The 14865-nt window shown below is 35.9% G+C and overlaps 1 protein-coding gene across 1 annotated transcript in view; it reads right to left on the reverse strand.

Moving 5' to 3' along the window:
• MLIP (muscular LMNA interacting protein) overlaps positions 1-14865 on the reverse strand; it is a gene marked incomplete at both ends in the record, with an annotated part of 289309 nt that overhangs the window by 68388 nt on the left and 206056 nt on the right. Inside the window, one exon of the mRNA XM_082847426.1 lies at positions 14300-14428. Within this exon, the coding sequence (XP_082703552.1) occupies positions 14300-14428 (129 nt within the window). The remainder of the gene's footprint in view (positions 1-14299; positions 14429-14865) is intronic.

A 14865-nucleotide genomic window follows, 5' to 3' on the forward strand; every position in this document is an offset into this window, starting at 1 on the left:
GATACAGAAAAAGCTTTTGACAAAATTCAACACCCGTTTATGATAAAAACTCTCCAGAAAGTGGGCATAGAGGGAACCTACCTCAACATAATAAAGGCCATATACAACAAACCCACAGCCAACAACATTCTCACTGGTGATAAACTGAAAGCATTTCCGCTAAGATCAGGAACAAGACAAGGTTGTCCACTCTTGCCACTATTATTCAACATACAGTTTTGGAAGTCCTAGCCACAGCAATCAGAGAAGAAAAAGAAGTTTTGGAAGTCCTAGCCACAGCAATCAGAGTTTGGAAGTCCTAGCCACAGCAATCAGAGAAGAAAAAGAAATAAAAGGAATACACGTGGGAAAAGAAGAAGTAAAACTGTCACTTTTTGCAGATGACATGATACTATACATAGAGAATCCTAAAGATGCTACCAGAAAAATACTAGAGCTAATCAGTGAATTTTGTAAAGTTGCAGGATACAAAATTAATGCACAGAAATCTCTTGCATTCCTATACACTAATGATGAAAAATGTGAAAGAGAAATTACGGAAACACTCCCATTTACCATTGCAACAGAAAGAATAAAATACTTAGGAATAAACCTACCTAGGGAGAAAAAAGACATGTATGCAGACAACTATAAGACACTGATGAAAGAAATTAAAGATGATACAAACAGATGGAGAGATATACCATATTCTTGGATTGGAAGAATCAGCATTGTGAAAATGACTATACTATCCAAAGCAATCTACATATTCAGTGCAATCCATATCAAATTACTAATGGCATTTTTCACAGAACTAGAACAAAAAATCTTAAAATTTGTATGGAAAACACAAAAGACCCCGAATAGCCAAAGCAGTCTTGAGGGGAAAAAATGGGGCTGCAGGAATCAGACTCCCTAACTTCAACAATACTACAAAGCTACAGTAATGAAGACAGTATGGTACTGGCACAAAAACAGAAATATAGATCAATGGAACAGGATAGAAAGTCCAGAGATAAACCCACACACCTATGGTCAACTAATCTATGACAAAGGAGGCAAGGATATACAATGGGGAAAAGACAGTCTCTTCAATAAGTGGTGTTGGAAAAACTGGACACCTACATGTGAAAGAATGAAATTAGAACACTTCCTAACACCATACACAAAAATAAACTCAAAATGGAGAGACTTAAATATAAGAGTGGACTCTATAAAACTCTTAGAGGAAAACATCAGAAGATCACTCTGACATAAATCACAGCAAGAGCTTTTTTGATACACCTCCTAGAGTAATGGAAATAAAAACAAATAAATGGTACCTAATGAAACTTAAAAGCTTTTGCAAAGCAAAGTAAACTACAAACAAGATGAAAAGAAAGCCCTCAGAATGGGAGAAAATATTTGCAAATGAATCAATGGACAAAGGATTAATCTCCAAAATATATAAACAGCTCATGCAGCTCAATATTAAAAAAACAAAGAATCCAATCCAAAAATTGGCAGAAGACCTAAATAGATATTTTCCCAAAGAAGACATACAGATGGCCAAGAAGCACATGAAAAGCTGCTCAACATCACTAATTATTAGAGAAATGCAAATCAAAACTACAGTGAGGTATCCCGCCACACCAGTTAGAATGGGCATCATCAGAAAATCTACAAACAACAAACACTGGAGAGGGTGTTGAGAAAAGGGATCCCTCTTGCACTGTTGGTGGGAATGTAAATTGATACAGCCACGATGGAGAACAGTATGGAGGTTCCTTAAAAAACTAAAACTAGAATTACCATATGACCCAGCAATCCCACTACTGGACATATACCCAGAGAAAACCATAATTCAAAAACACACATGCACTCCAATGTTCATTGCAGCACTATTTATAATAGCCAGGTCATGGAAGCAACCTAAATGCCCATCGACAGATGAATGGATAAAGAAGATGTGGTATATATATACAATGCAATATTACTCAGCTATAAAAAGGAACAAAATTGGGTCATTTGTAGAGAGGTGGATGGATCTAGAGACTGTCATACGGAGTGAAGTAAGTCAGAAAGAGAAAAACAAATATTCTGTAAGGCAGAAATGGAGACAGAGATATAGGGAACAAACGTATGAACACCAAGGGGGGAAAGTGTTGAGGGGGGTGATGAATTGGGAGATTGGGATTGACATATATACACTAATATGTATAAAATGGATAACTAATTAGAACCTGCTGTATAAAAAAATTAAAGAAAATTCTAAAATTAAAAAAGATAAATAAATAAAGCAAGTAAAAATCTAAGATTTTTAAACCTACATAAAGCAATGGAAGAGGGACAGGAGAAGAAATCTTTGCTGTGGAAACCCGCATCCTTAGCAATGTGGAAACCTGCACTCCTTAGTTCCTGTCTTCCTTGGTACATACACAAGGTCAAGAGAAATCTTAAAGCAATAATAATAAAAATAATGATAAATAAATAAATAATAAATGGGAGAGATAAAAGCCTAAGTTTGACAAAGAGCTCCTATATGATTATATCCTGGAAGAAAAAGTAAATATTGTCTCTATAGGAAAATTTCTTTAACATTAAAAGTTTATTGTGTTGATAAATTATCTATTACATATCGTACATAACCTGTATATGATAAATTGTCTGTTACCTATTACATATAGAGGAAGGGAAGAAGGAAGGAAGGAAGGAAGGCAGGAAGGAGTAGGGAGGGAGGGACAGAGGGAGTAAAGGGAAAAGATGAAGAGAAAAACTCACAAGGATTTCATTACTTGAATAATCAAAAACAACCTGGAAACAGTTGGAGAAGCCAAATCTCTGGTCTTAACTCTTCCAAAAGAAATGTAACCCTGCAAGCAATTTTGGTTCTCTTCCTTCAAAACTATTCAGTAAACCACTTAATCATTTCTAGATCTAAAAATGTTAAACATTTTAAACTGAAAAAATTTCTTGATAAAAGGTTAGCAATGATAAAAAGATAATTTTATGACAAAAGAGATTGAGCCATCTTGATTGAGAAACAAATGTTGAAAAAGTAGCAACTTGTGACAAAGCCAGTAGTCATTCATAATAAAAATCAATATTATCTAGTTCACCTTTTAACAAAGGTGTTTGCTCTATAATTGTAACACATGGGTGATAAGGAAGTGCAGGTGAAGGTCACAGTAAAAATATAATTTGATGTATATATGTCCATGCTACTCTCTCACTTTGTCACAGCTACATATATACACTTCCAAACGTAAAATAGATAGCTAGTGGGAAGCAGCCACATAGCACAGGGAGATCAGCTCAGTGCTTTGTGACCAAACTAGAGGGGTGAGATAGGGAGGGTGGGAGGGAGGGAGACACAAGAGGGAAGAGATATGGGAACATACGTATATGTATAACTGATTCACTTTGTTATAAGGCAGAAACTGAAATTAACTCACCATTGTAAAGCAATTATACTCCAATAAAGATGTTAAATATATATATATGTATATATATATATATATATAATTTGATGAATAATTAGATAGAAAACTGAAAGTCACCCTCATTGTCATCAAAGTTGAAAGTCAAACAGATAGTTTGGTTGGGAAGTCAGATGTCTAAGAAAACTCAGAAGAAAAGAAAGAATGTAAATACTACAGTAAAGAAAATTCCCTGTAATTACCCATTTACATTCTCTTTGGTGTGAAGGAAACTCGTTAAATGGTCATTTTCACACAAAAACATGCTCTTTTCCCTATTGAAGCAAATTAGGAGGAAAATAAAATTTAAGAGGCATACATGCTGGAAAGCACTATTTCTCATTTTTAAAAAAAGAAAAAAGGAAAACATTTCCAGGAAAATGAGATGAAACTACAATACAACCCCCTTTCAATTCTGTCCACAATATTTTTATACATTTTTCTAGGGCTTCAAGAAAGAAATGACATACCTAATATCATGGGTTGAATTACTAATTTATAAAGAATGAGAGAAAAATATTTTATACCACATTTTATATAACTGAGGTTAGCAATTGCTTTTTCTACTAAGTTGAGACTCTTCAGGGCAGAAATCACTTTTGTCTAATTAAATACATTAAATGACCAGAAAGCAATCAGTATATTTTGCAAACTCACGAGTAGTCAGATAAACAAAACACCATTCCTCTTTTTGGTATCTTCATTTTAATTAGTGAATTGATTTTCTAAGCCTCTATGTCTTCTGGATGCCCATTTGTCCAATCAATTCTATTAGTTATTTAACTCTGCCTTTAGTTATCAATAGAACTATGCCTCAAAATACATCACCATAGTTTTATATCCGTAGGTGGAGTGTGAGGATATTTTGTAAGAACTCAAAAGGACCACAAATTGATATAATAATGGATTGAAAGTTAATTTCAGAGAAGCATAAACTTCATTCTGAAGTGTCTTTGTTTAAAAATCCATCTAATATAGAATGATGAGAGGAGACCTTCAAGACGGCAGAAGAGTAAGACATGGAGATCACCTTCCTCCCCACAAATACATCAAAACTACATCTACATGTGGAACAACTCCTACAGAACACCTACTGAACGCTGGCAGAAGACCTCAGGCTTTCCGAAAGGCAAGAAACTCCCCACATACATGGGTAGGGCAAAATAAAAAGGAAAAAAACATAGATGAAAGAAGAGGGATGGGACCTGCACCTCTGGGAGGGAGCTGTGAAGGAGGAAAAGTTTCCACACACTAGGAAGCCCCTTCACTGAAGGAGACAGGGGCTGGGTGGGTGTGAAGATTCAGAGCCACGGAGGAGAGTGCAGCAACAGGGTACACAGAACAAAGCAGAGAGATTCCTGTACAGAGGATCAGTACTGACCAGCACTCACCAGAATGAGAGGCTTGTCTGCTCACCCACTGGGGTGGGAGGGGGCTGGGAGCTGGGGCTTTGGCTTCAGAGGTTAGATCCCAAGGAGAGGAATGGGGTTGGCTGCATGAACACCACCTGAAGGGGGTTAGTGTGCCACAGCTAGCCAGGAAGGAGTCCAGGAAAAAGTCTGGAACTGCCTAAGAGGCAAGAGACCATTGTTTCAGGGTGTATGAGGAGAGGGGATTCAGAGCACTGCCTAAATGAGCTCCAGAGACAGGCACAAGCTGTGGCCATCAGCATGGACCCCAGAGATGGGCATGAAATGCTAAGGTTGTGGTGGCAGCCACCAAGAAGCCTATGCACAAGCACAGGTCATTATCAACACCTCCCCTCCCGGGAGCCTGTGCAGCCCACCACTGCCAAGGTCCCGTGATCCAGGGAGAACTTCCCCCAGAGAACACATGGCATGCCTCAGGCTGGTGCAACGTCATGCCGACCTCTGCTGCAGCAGGCTCACCCCGCATTCCATACCCCTCCCTCTCTCGGGCCTGAGTGAGCTAGAGCCTGCTAATCAGCTGCTACTTTAACCTCATCCTGTCTGGGCAAGAACAGATGTCCTCAGGCGACCTACAGGCAGAGTCTGGGCCAAATCCAAAGCTGAACCCCAGGAGCTGTGCGAACAAAGAAGAGAAAGGGAAATTTCTCCCAGCATCCTCAGGAGCAGCAGGTTAAACCTCCACAATCAACTTGATGTACCTGCATCTGTGGAATACCTGACTAGACAAAGAATCATCCCAAAATTGAGGCAGGGGACTTTGTGATCAACTGTAGCTTTGGGGTTTGCTATCTGCATCTAATTTGTTTCTGGTTTTATGTTTATCATAGTTTAGTATTTAGAGTTTATTATAATTGGTAGATTGTTTTATTGATTTGGATGCTTTCTTCCTCCTGTTTATATATATTTTTTGCTTTTTCTCTTTTTCTGAGTGTGTATGTATATGCTTCTTTGTGTGATTTGTCTGTATAGCTTTGCTTTTACCATTTGTCTTAGGGTTCTGTCTGTCCGTTGTTTTTTTTTTCTTTGTATAGGTTTTAGTGCTTGTTATCATTGGTGGATTTGTTTTTTGGTTTGGATGTTCCCTTCATTCTTTCTTTCCTTTTTTTAAAATTACTTTTTAATTTTTAATAATTATTTTTCATTTTAATAACTTTATTTTATTTCTTTCTATCTTTATTTCTTTTTTTCTCCCTTATCTTCTGTGCCATGTGGCTGAGAGGGTCTTGGTGCTCGGGGCAGCTGTCAGGCCTGTGCCACTGAGGTGGGAGAGTCGAGTTCAGGACATTGGTCCACCAGAGACCTCCTGGCTCCAAATAATATCAAATGGTGAAAGCTCTCACAGAGATCTCTGTCTCAATGCTAAGACCAAGCTCCACTCAACAACCAGCAAGCTACAGTGCTGGACACCCTATGCCAAACAACTAGCAAGAAAGGAACACAATCCCATCCATTAGCACAGAGGCTGCCTAAAATCATAGTAAGATCACAGATACCCCAAAACACACCTCCAGAAGTGGTCCTGCCCACCAGAAAGACAAGATCCAGCCTCATCCACCAGAACACAGGCACTAGTCCCCTCCTCCAGGAAGTCTCCAGAAACCACTGAACCAACCTTAGCCACTGGGGGCAGACACCAAAAACAACAGAACTATGAACCTGAAGTGGGCAAATAGAGACACAAAACACAATAAGTTAAGCAAAATGAGAAGACAGAGAAACACACAGCAGATGAAGGAGCAAGATAAAAACCAACAGACAAAACAAATAAAGAGGAAAGAGGCAGTGTACCTGAAAAAGAATTCAGAGTAAGAAGAGTAAAGATGATTCAACATCTTGGAAATAGAATGGAGAAAATACAAGAAATATTTAACAAGGACCTAGAAGAACAGAGAGCAAACAAACAATGATGAACAACACAATAAATGAAATTAAAAACTCTCTAGAAGGAATCAATAGCAGAATAACTGAGGAAGAAGAATGGATAAGAGACTGGGAAGAAAAAATAGTGGAAATAACTACTGCAGAGCAGAATAAAGAAAAAAGAATGAAAAGAATTGAGGACAGTCTCAGAGACATCTGGGACAACTTTAAATGCACTAACATTCAAATTATAGGGGTCTCAGGAAAAGAAGAGAAAAAGAAAGGGACTGAGAAAATATTTGAAGAGATTAGAGTTGAAAACTTCCCTAATATGGGGAAGGAAATAGTCAATCAAGTACAGGAAACGCAGAGAGTCCCGTACAGGAAAAATCCAAGGAGAAACATGCCAAGACACATATTAATCAAACTATCAAAAATTAAATATAAAGAAAAAATATTAAAAGCAGCAAGGGGAAAAAAACAAATAACATAAAAGGGAATCAGCAGAAACTCTGTAAGCCAGAAGGGAGTGGTAGGACATGTGATCAAGGGAAAAACCTACAACCAAGAATACTCTACCCAGCAAGAATCTCATTGAGATTCGACAGAGAAATTAAAACCTTTACAGAAAAGCAAAAGCTAAGAGAATTCAGCCCCACCAAACCAGCTTTACAACAAATGCTAAAGGAACTTCTCTAGGCAGGAAACACAAGAGAAGGAAAAGACCTACAATAACAAACCCAAAACAATTAAGAAAATGGTAATAGGAACATACATATTGATAATTACCTTAAATGTAAATGGATTAAATGCTCCAACCAAAAGACATAGACTGGCTGAATGGATACAAAACAAGACCCATATATATGCTGTCTACAAGACACCCACTTCAGACCTAGGGACACATACAGACTGAAAGTGAGGGGATGGAAACAGATGTTCCATGCAAATGGAAATCAAAAGAAAGCTAGAGTAGCAATTCTCATATCAGACAAAATAGACTTTAAAACAAAGACTATTACAAGAGACAAAGAAGGACACCACATAATGATCAAGCCAAGAAGAAGGTATAACAATTCTAAATATTTATGCACCCAACACAGGAACACCTCAATACATAAGGCAAATGCTAAAAGCCAAAATGGAAATCGACAGTAACACAATCATAGTAGGGAACTTTAACACACCATTTTCACCAATGGACAGATCATCCAAAATGAAAATAAAGAAGGAAAAACAAGCTTTAAATGATACATTAAACAAGATGGACTTAATTGATATTTATAGGGCATTCCATCCAAAAACAACAGAATACACTTTCTTCTCAAGTGCTCATGGAACATTCCCCAGCATAGATCATATCTTGGGTCATAAATCAAGCCTTGGTAAATTTAAGAAAATTGAAATCGTATCAACTATCTTTTCTTACCACAATGCTATGAGACTACTTAACAATTACAGGAGAAAATCTGTAAAAAATACAAAGATGGGGAGGCTAAACAATACAATACTTAATAACCAAGAGATCACTGAAGAAATCAAAGAGGAAATCAAAAAATACCTAGAAACAAATGACAATGAAAACACGATGACCCAAAACCTATGGGATGCAGCAAAAGCAGTTCTAATGAGGGAAGGTAACAGCAATACAATCCTACCTCAGGAAACAAGAAACATCTCAAATAAACAACCTAACCCTACCCCTAAAGCAATTAGAGAAAGAAGAACAAAAAACCCGCAGAGTTAGCAGAAGGAAAGAAACCACAAAGTTCAGATGAGAAATAAATGAAAATGAAATGAAGGAAATGATAGCAAAGATCAATAAAACTAAAACCTGGTTCTTTGAGAAGATAATCAAAATTCATAAACCATTAGCTAGACTGATCAAGAAAAAAGGTAGAAGACTCAAATCAATAGAATTAGAAATGAGAAAGGAGAAGTAACAACTGACACTGCAGAAATAGTAAAGATCATGAGAGATTACTACAAACCATTATATGCCAATAAAATGGACAACCTGGAAGAAATGGACAAATTCTTAGAAAAGCACAACCTTCTGATACTGAACCAGGAAAAAATAGAAAATATAAACAGACCAACCACAAGCACTGAAATAGAAACTGTAATTAAAAATCTTCCAACAAACAAAAGCCCAGGACCAGATGGCTTCACAGGTGAATTCTATCAAACATTAGGAGAGAGCTAACATTAGGAGAGAGCTAACATCTATCCTTCTCAAACTCTTCCAAAATATAGCAGAGGGAGGAATGCTCCCAAACTCATTCTACGAGACCACCATCACCCTGATACCAAAACCAGATGAAGATGTCACAAAGAAAGAAAACTACAGGCCAATATCACTATTGAACATAGATGTAAAAATCCTCAACAACATACTAGCAAACAGAATCCAACAGCACATTAAAAGGATCATACACCATGATCAAGTGGGCTTTGTCTCAGGAATGCAAGGATTTTTCAGTATACGCAAACCAATCAATGGAATAAACCATATTAACAAATTGAAGAAGAATCATATGATCTTCTCAACAGATGTAGAAAAAGCTTTCTACAAAATTCAACACCCATTTATGATAAAACTCCTCCGGAAAGTAGGCATAGAGGGAACTTATCTCAACATAATTAAGGCTGTATATTGACATATGTGACAAACTCACAACCAACATCGTTCTCAATGGTGAAAAACTGAAGCCATTTCCTCTAAGATCAGGAAACCTCTCACCACTATTATTCAGCATAGTTTTGGAAGTTTTAGCCACTGCAATCAGAGAAGAAAAAGAAATAAAAGGAATACAAATCAAAAAAGAAGAAATAAAGCTGTCACTCTTTGCAGATGACATGATACTATGCATAGAGAACCCTAAAGATGCTACCAGAAAACTACTAGAGCTAATCAATGAATTTGGCAAAGTAGAAGGGTACAAAATTTATGCACAGAAATCTCTGGCATTCCTATACACTAATGATGAAAAAACTGAAAGAGAAATTAAGGAAACACTCCCATTTATCATTGCAACAAAAAGAATAAAATACCTAGGAATAAACATACCTAAGGAGAAAAGACCTGTATGCAGAAATCTATAAGACACAGATGAAGGAAATTAAAGATGATACAAACAGATGGAGAGATATACCATGTTTTTAGAATGGAAGAATCAACATTGTGAAAATGACTGTACTACCCAAAGCAATCTACAGATTCAATGCAATCCCTATCAAACTATCACTGGCATTTTTCACAGAACTAGAACAAAAAATTTCACAATTTCTATGGAAACACAAAAGACCTCAAATAGACAAAGCAATCTTGAGAAAGAAAAACAGAGCTGGAAGAATCAGGCCCCCTGACTTCAGACTATACTACAAAGCTATAGTAATCAAGACAGTATGGTACTGGCACAAAAACAGAAATATAGATCAATGGAATAGGATAGAAAGCCCAGAGATAAACCCACACACATATGGTCACCTTACTTTTGATAAAGGATGCAAGAATATACAGTGGATAAAGATAGCCTCTTCAATAAGTGGTGCTGGGAAAATTGGACAGCTACATGTAAAAGAAAGAAATTACAACACTCCCTAACACCATACACAAAAATAAACTCAAAGTGGATTAAAGACCTAAATGTAAGGCCAGACACTATAAAACTCTTAGAGGAAAACATAGGGAGAACACTCTATGACATAAATCACAGCAAGATCCTTTCTGACCCATCTCCTAGAGAAATGGAAATAAAAACAAAATAAACAAATGGACCTAATGAAACACAAAAGCTTTTGCACAGCAAAGGAAACCATAAACAAGACGAACAGACAACCCTCAGAATGGGAGAAAATATTTGCAAATGAAGCAACTGATAAAGGATTAATCTCCAAAATTACAAGCAGGTCATGCAGCTCAACATCAAAAAAACAAACAACCCAATCCAAAAATGGGCAGAAGACCTAAACAGACATTTTTCCAAAGAAGATATACAAATTGCCAACAAACACATGAAAGGATGCTCAACATCACTAATCATTAGAGAAAGGCAAATCAAAACTACAGTAGGCATCACTTCACACCAGTCAGAATGGCCATCATCAAAAAATGTACAAACAGTAAATTCTGGAGAGGGTGTGGAGACAAGGGGACCCTCTTGCACTGTTGGTGGGAATGTAAATAGATATAGCCACTATGGAGAACAGTATGGAGCTTCCTTAAAAAACTAAAAATAGAACTACCATATGACCCAGCAATCCCACTACTGGGCATATACCCTGAGAAAACCATAAGTCAAAAAGAGTCATGTACCACAATGTTCATTGCAGCTCTATTTACAATAGCCAGGAGATGGAAACAACCTAAGTGTCCATCAACAGATGAATGTTTAAAGAAGATGTGGTACATGTATACAATGGAATATTACTCAGCCATAAAAAGAAACGAAATTGAGTTATTTGTTGTGAGGTGGATGGACATAGTGTCTGTCATACAGAGTGAAGTAAGTCAGAAAGAAAAAAGCAAATACTGCATGCTGACACATATTATGGAACGTAACAAAAAAATATGTTTCTGATGAACCTAGAGAGATCAGCTCAGTGTTTTGTGACCACCTAGAGTGGTGAGATAGGGAGGATGGGAGGGAGATGCAAGAGAGAGGAGTTATGGGGATATATGTATATGTATAGCTGATTCATTTTGTTATAAAACAGAAACTAAGACACCATTGTAAAGCAGTTATACTCCAGTAAAGTTGTTAAATTTTTTAAAAAAATAGAATGATGCTTCCTGGCTCATGCCATTTTGATGTAAAAGTTGTTGATTAATAAGTTTCAATTACTTGATTAAGCATTTGGTTTCAAACTTTGCTTTTAGTGCTCAGGGGCTATCTCCAGGCAACTTTTCAGTTCATTATAAGTTCAAAAGTCTGCCTGGTTGTACCTTCTTATGCTACAATAAATACATTTTTGTCTTGTCTCATCATCTTTGGTGTGTAACTTTTTGTAACAGAGTTTTGAAATCATATTTTATGGCAGTGAGGCTGCTAGGGGAAATTCATGGATTTAACAATCCTATCCAACATCTCCTGTCATGTGGGACTGTCCCCAGGACAGGGCAGATCAGTGAATGTGAGCTGTTTCAGTTTGGCTCAGCTGTCGGGCTAAAGAATTTTCCATTACATGGATGGATGGTGAGATCAACTGAGTTTAGAACCATTCAATTTATTCTGTGGCAGCAGCAAAAGAGAACGCACTAGCGACCAGAACTGAATTTGAGTTAAGTTCTGATGAAGTAGCCATGCTGAGATCATAAATTGTTATTACTCAATTCATTATTTAAGGAGCTTTCAGCATTTATGCTTGTGAGCTGTCTTTTGTGTCTGCCTCCACTGTAGATTTTGGCCACAATGAAGTGGTGGTTATAGCTCCATGTAGAGGTCAGTTGATAGTATATGCAGCTTCCCGGTTTCCTAGTATATTCATTTTTCCTCTCCTGCAAGGTCAATGAATAAGATCAGGGAAGGTCTGGAATTCACTTTTAAGTGCTCTGCTAGACTTCTTTCAATTCTGACAGTCTGCTGACACAGAAGTTGGGATATACACAAGAATAAACTGATTGAAAGAAAATATAAATAAGTCTATGCACCACCAAAATACTTGCAGAAGAACTCAAATTATCTGAAAATACATAGGTTTATGTGTACATAAACAGAGCTTTAAACTTGTTGTATAGTCAGGAAAAGCTAGAAAAGAACTGGCAACTCCTTTTAACGAAAAGAATTTCTTACAGCGGAAAATGGAGTTTATCATTCCAGAGGACAATAAATTGTGATAAATTATAGTTAGGTTAACTTGACATTCTACAAAGAATCTTGTTTAAGGTAAAATGCATGAATTTAAAATTATACTAATACAAAAGAACAAAACTTTTATTTTACAGAATTAGATCATATTTGAAGAATACGTTGCATGGATAATATGTGAAATTTATTTTAACTGTTGGCAATTTTGTCATATAATACTAGATTACTTTTATAAATTTTTATAATAATCCCATACTGTCTAAAATGTCACATTAAGCCTCTAAAATATCAGTGTCATATAAGCAATAGATATATAATGAATATTTTCATTGATGATGGAAATATGCCTTCCGAACAGGAATTTCCATTTCTTTTATGTGCAGATTTAGTGAACACACCTTATATATCAATAAGATTTCCCTATTTAATTTAATTAATTAAGGGCTCCCTTTTATTTTATAAAATGAGAATAATTGCCTCTAATTACCATTTTCAATGATATTAGTGTCTCCTAAAAATGCTTAACTTATTGAAATCCTATCAGTCTTCACAAAGTATATATAAATAAGCAGAAAACATTATCATCTCCATTTTATAAATAAAAACTGTAGCTAAGCATGAGAAAGTATTTATAATGAACTTTTTCAAGGCTTTTAGCCTACTCACAGTTCTTAGATTTTAAATAACCCAGATTTTAGAATTTGAAGGATCCTTAAAAAGTACCTCTTCTGAATGCCTCATTTTATGCATTAAGACACAAACTGGGCGAGATGAAATACCTTGCTCAGTGTCATAGAGCTAGTATAATACGAGACAAGATATTTCTTATGCTTCACAAATATGACCGTAATTTCCATTTTCAAGAATATTGTTAGTTATCATTTTCCAACTGAACTTTAAAAAGAGTATAGCACCTTACATTCTTTTGCAAGTCTATTCTATTATAGATTACCAAATGTGGTGGTGATCTTGCATATCCTGGTTGTACCCACAAAGATTTCTGGATTGCTTGCATTGCTGAAGCATGTAATAATATTTGAGATATAAAATATATAACCCATGTCGCTTTGTTGCATTTGAAGAAGACAAATAAGGATGTAAGGTTTCCCTTTGAGATAATTTATGAAATTTTATATTGCATAAATGTGTATTTTCATGTTTTTCCTGAATATCTTATAAAGCACCATCAACAACCTTCCATTATACCTTCTTCAACATATAGGATATATAAGGGGAAGATAGTATACCTTTTTTGCACATAAACCAAAAAAACAATGATGCCTTAAAAGAACTTAAGCCCTTATTCCCTATCTAGTAACACTCAATCTAGGGTATCACGTCATCTCTATTATGTTGATATGAATCCAAACAATAGATCTTCTGTCAAACATACTAATATACCAAACCTAAAGCATTGCATTGCTTCAAAAGGAAGCAGGATATTAGAACTAAGACTGCAGCACCTATATGTCTCATTTAATCAGTGACTCCATGATGTCTTTATAGGAAGTAATATCTTGGTCCCCAAAACAATACCAACAATAGGTAGAAAAATTTTAGGAAAAAACATTTAAAGACTTCAAAATATCATCCTGAAAATACTTAAGAATTGTTTTATTATGTAAAAAAATAGATCTTTTTTATTACTAAGGATATTCCAATCACAAACATTTCCTTGCACACACCATATTCATAGAGGCATCTCTATATTTTGTACAGTTATTTATTCAAATATCAAAGACTTTCTCATATGCACACTCACCTGATCAGAAAAGAAGTCACTGTGCTCTTCCAGGTATTTACTGAAAGGGTTGGGTTCATAGACGTCCTCCTCTTTTCTCAGTAATATTTTGGATTTTACAGGTACGGGGCGAATTACTCCAGGCTTCGTCTTCATGAATATCAAATTTTTAAAAAATAAAGGAAAAAATACTATTAAAATGAATACATAGGTATATTAAGTCATTCATATATTCTCACGCAATTTTTTTTATTTTAAAATGATTTTATAAATACATAAAAAACAGCTAGAAATCAAATGATTTTTAACTAATGTAACTAGTTTTAGTTACCTGTTACAGCACAATCAACTCATTAAGATCTACTATTGTGACGTTCAAAATGCAAAAACATCTTCCTTTATCTAGTCAAACATGTTCCTATATCCTTGCCAGTGTATTCAGTCAATAAATATTTCATTTGACAAATATTTATTGAAAGCATCCTCGGTGCCAGACAGCGTACTCATTTGGGGCATGATAGGATAGACGAATCTAGTACAATCCAGCAAGCCCAGAACAACTTTCTTTTTCTGGAAACCCTAAAATC

The sequence above is a fragment of the Leucopleurus acutus genome (assembly GCF_964270905.1).
Source record: "Leucopleurus acutus genome assembly, chromosome: 10".
Classification (NCBI taxonomy): domain Eukaryota; kingdom Metazoa; phylum Chordata; class Mammalia; order Artiodactyla; family Delphinidae; genus Leucopleurus; species Leucopleurus acutus.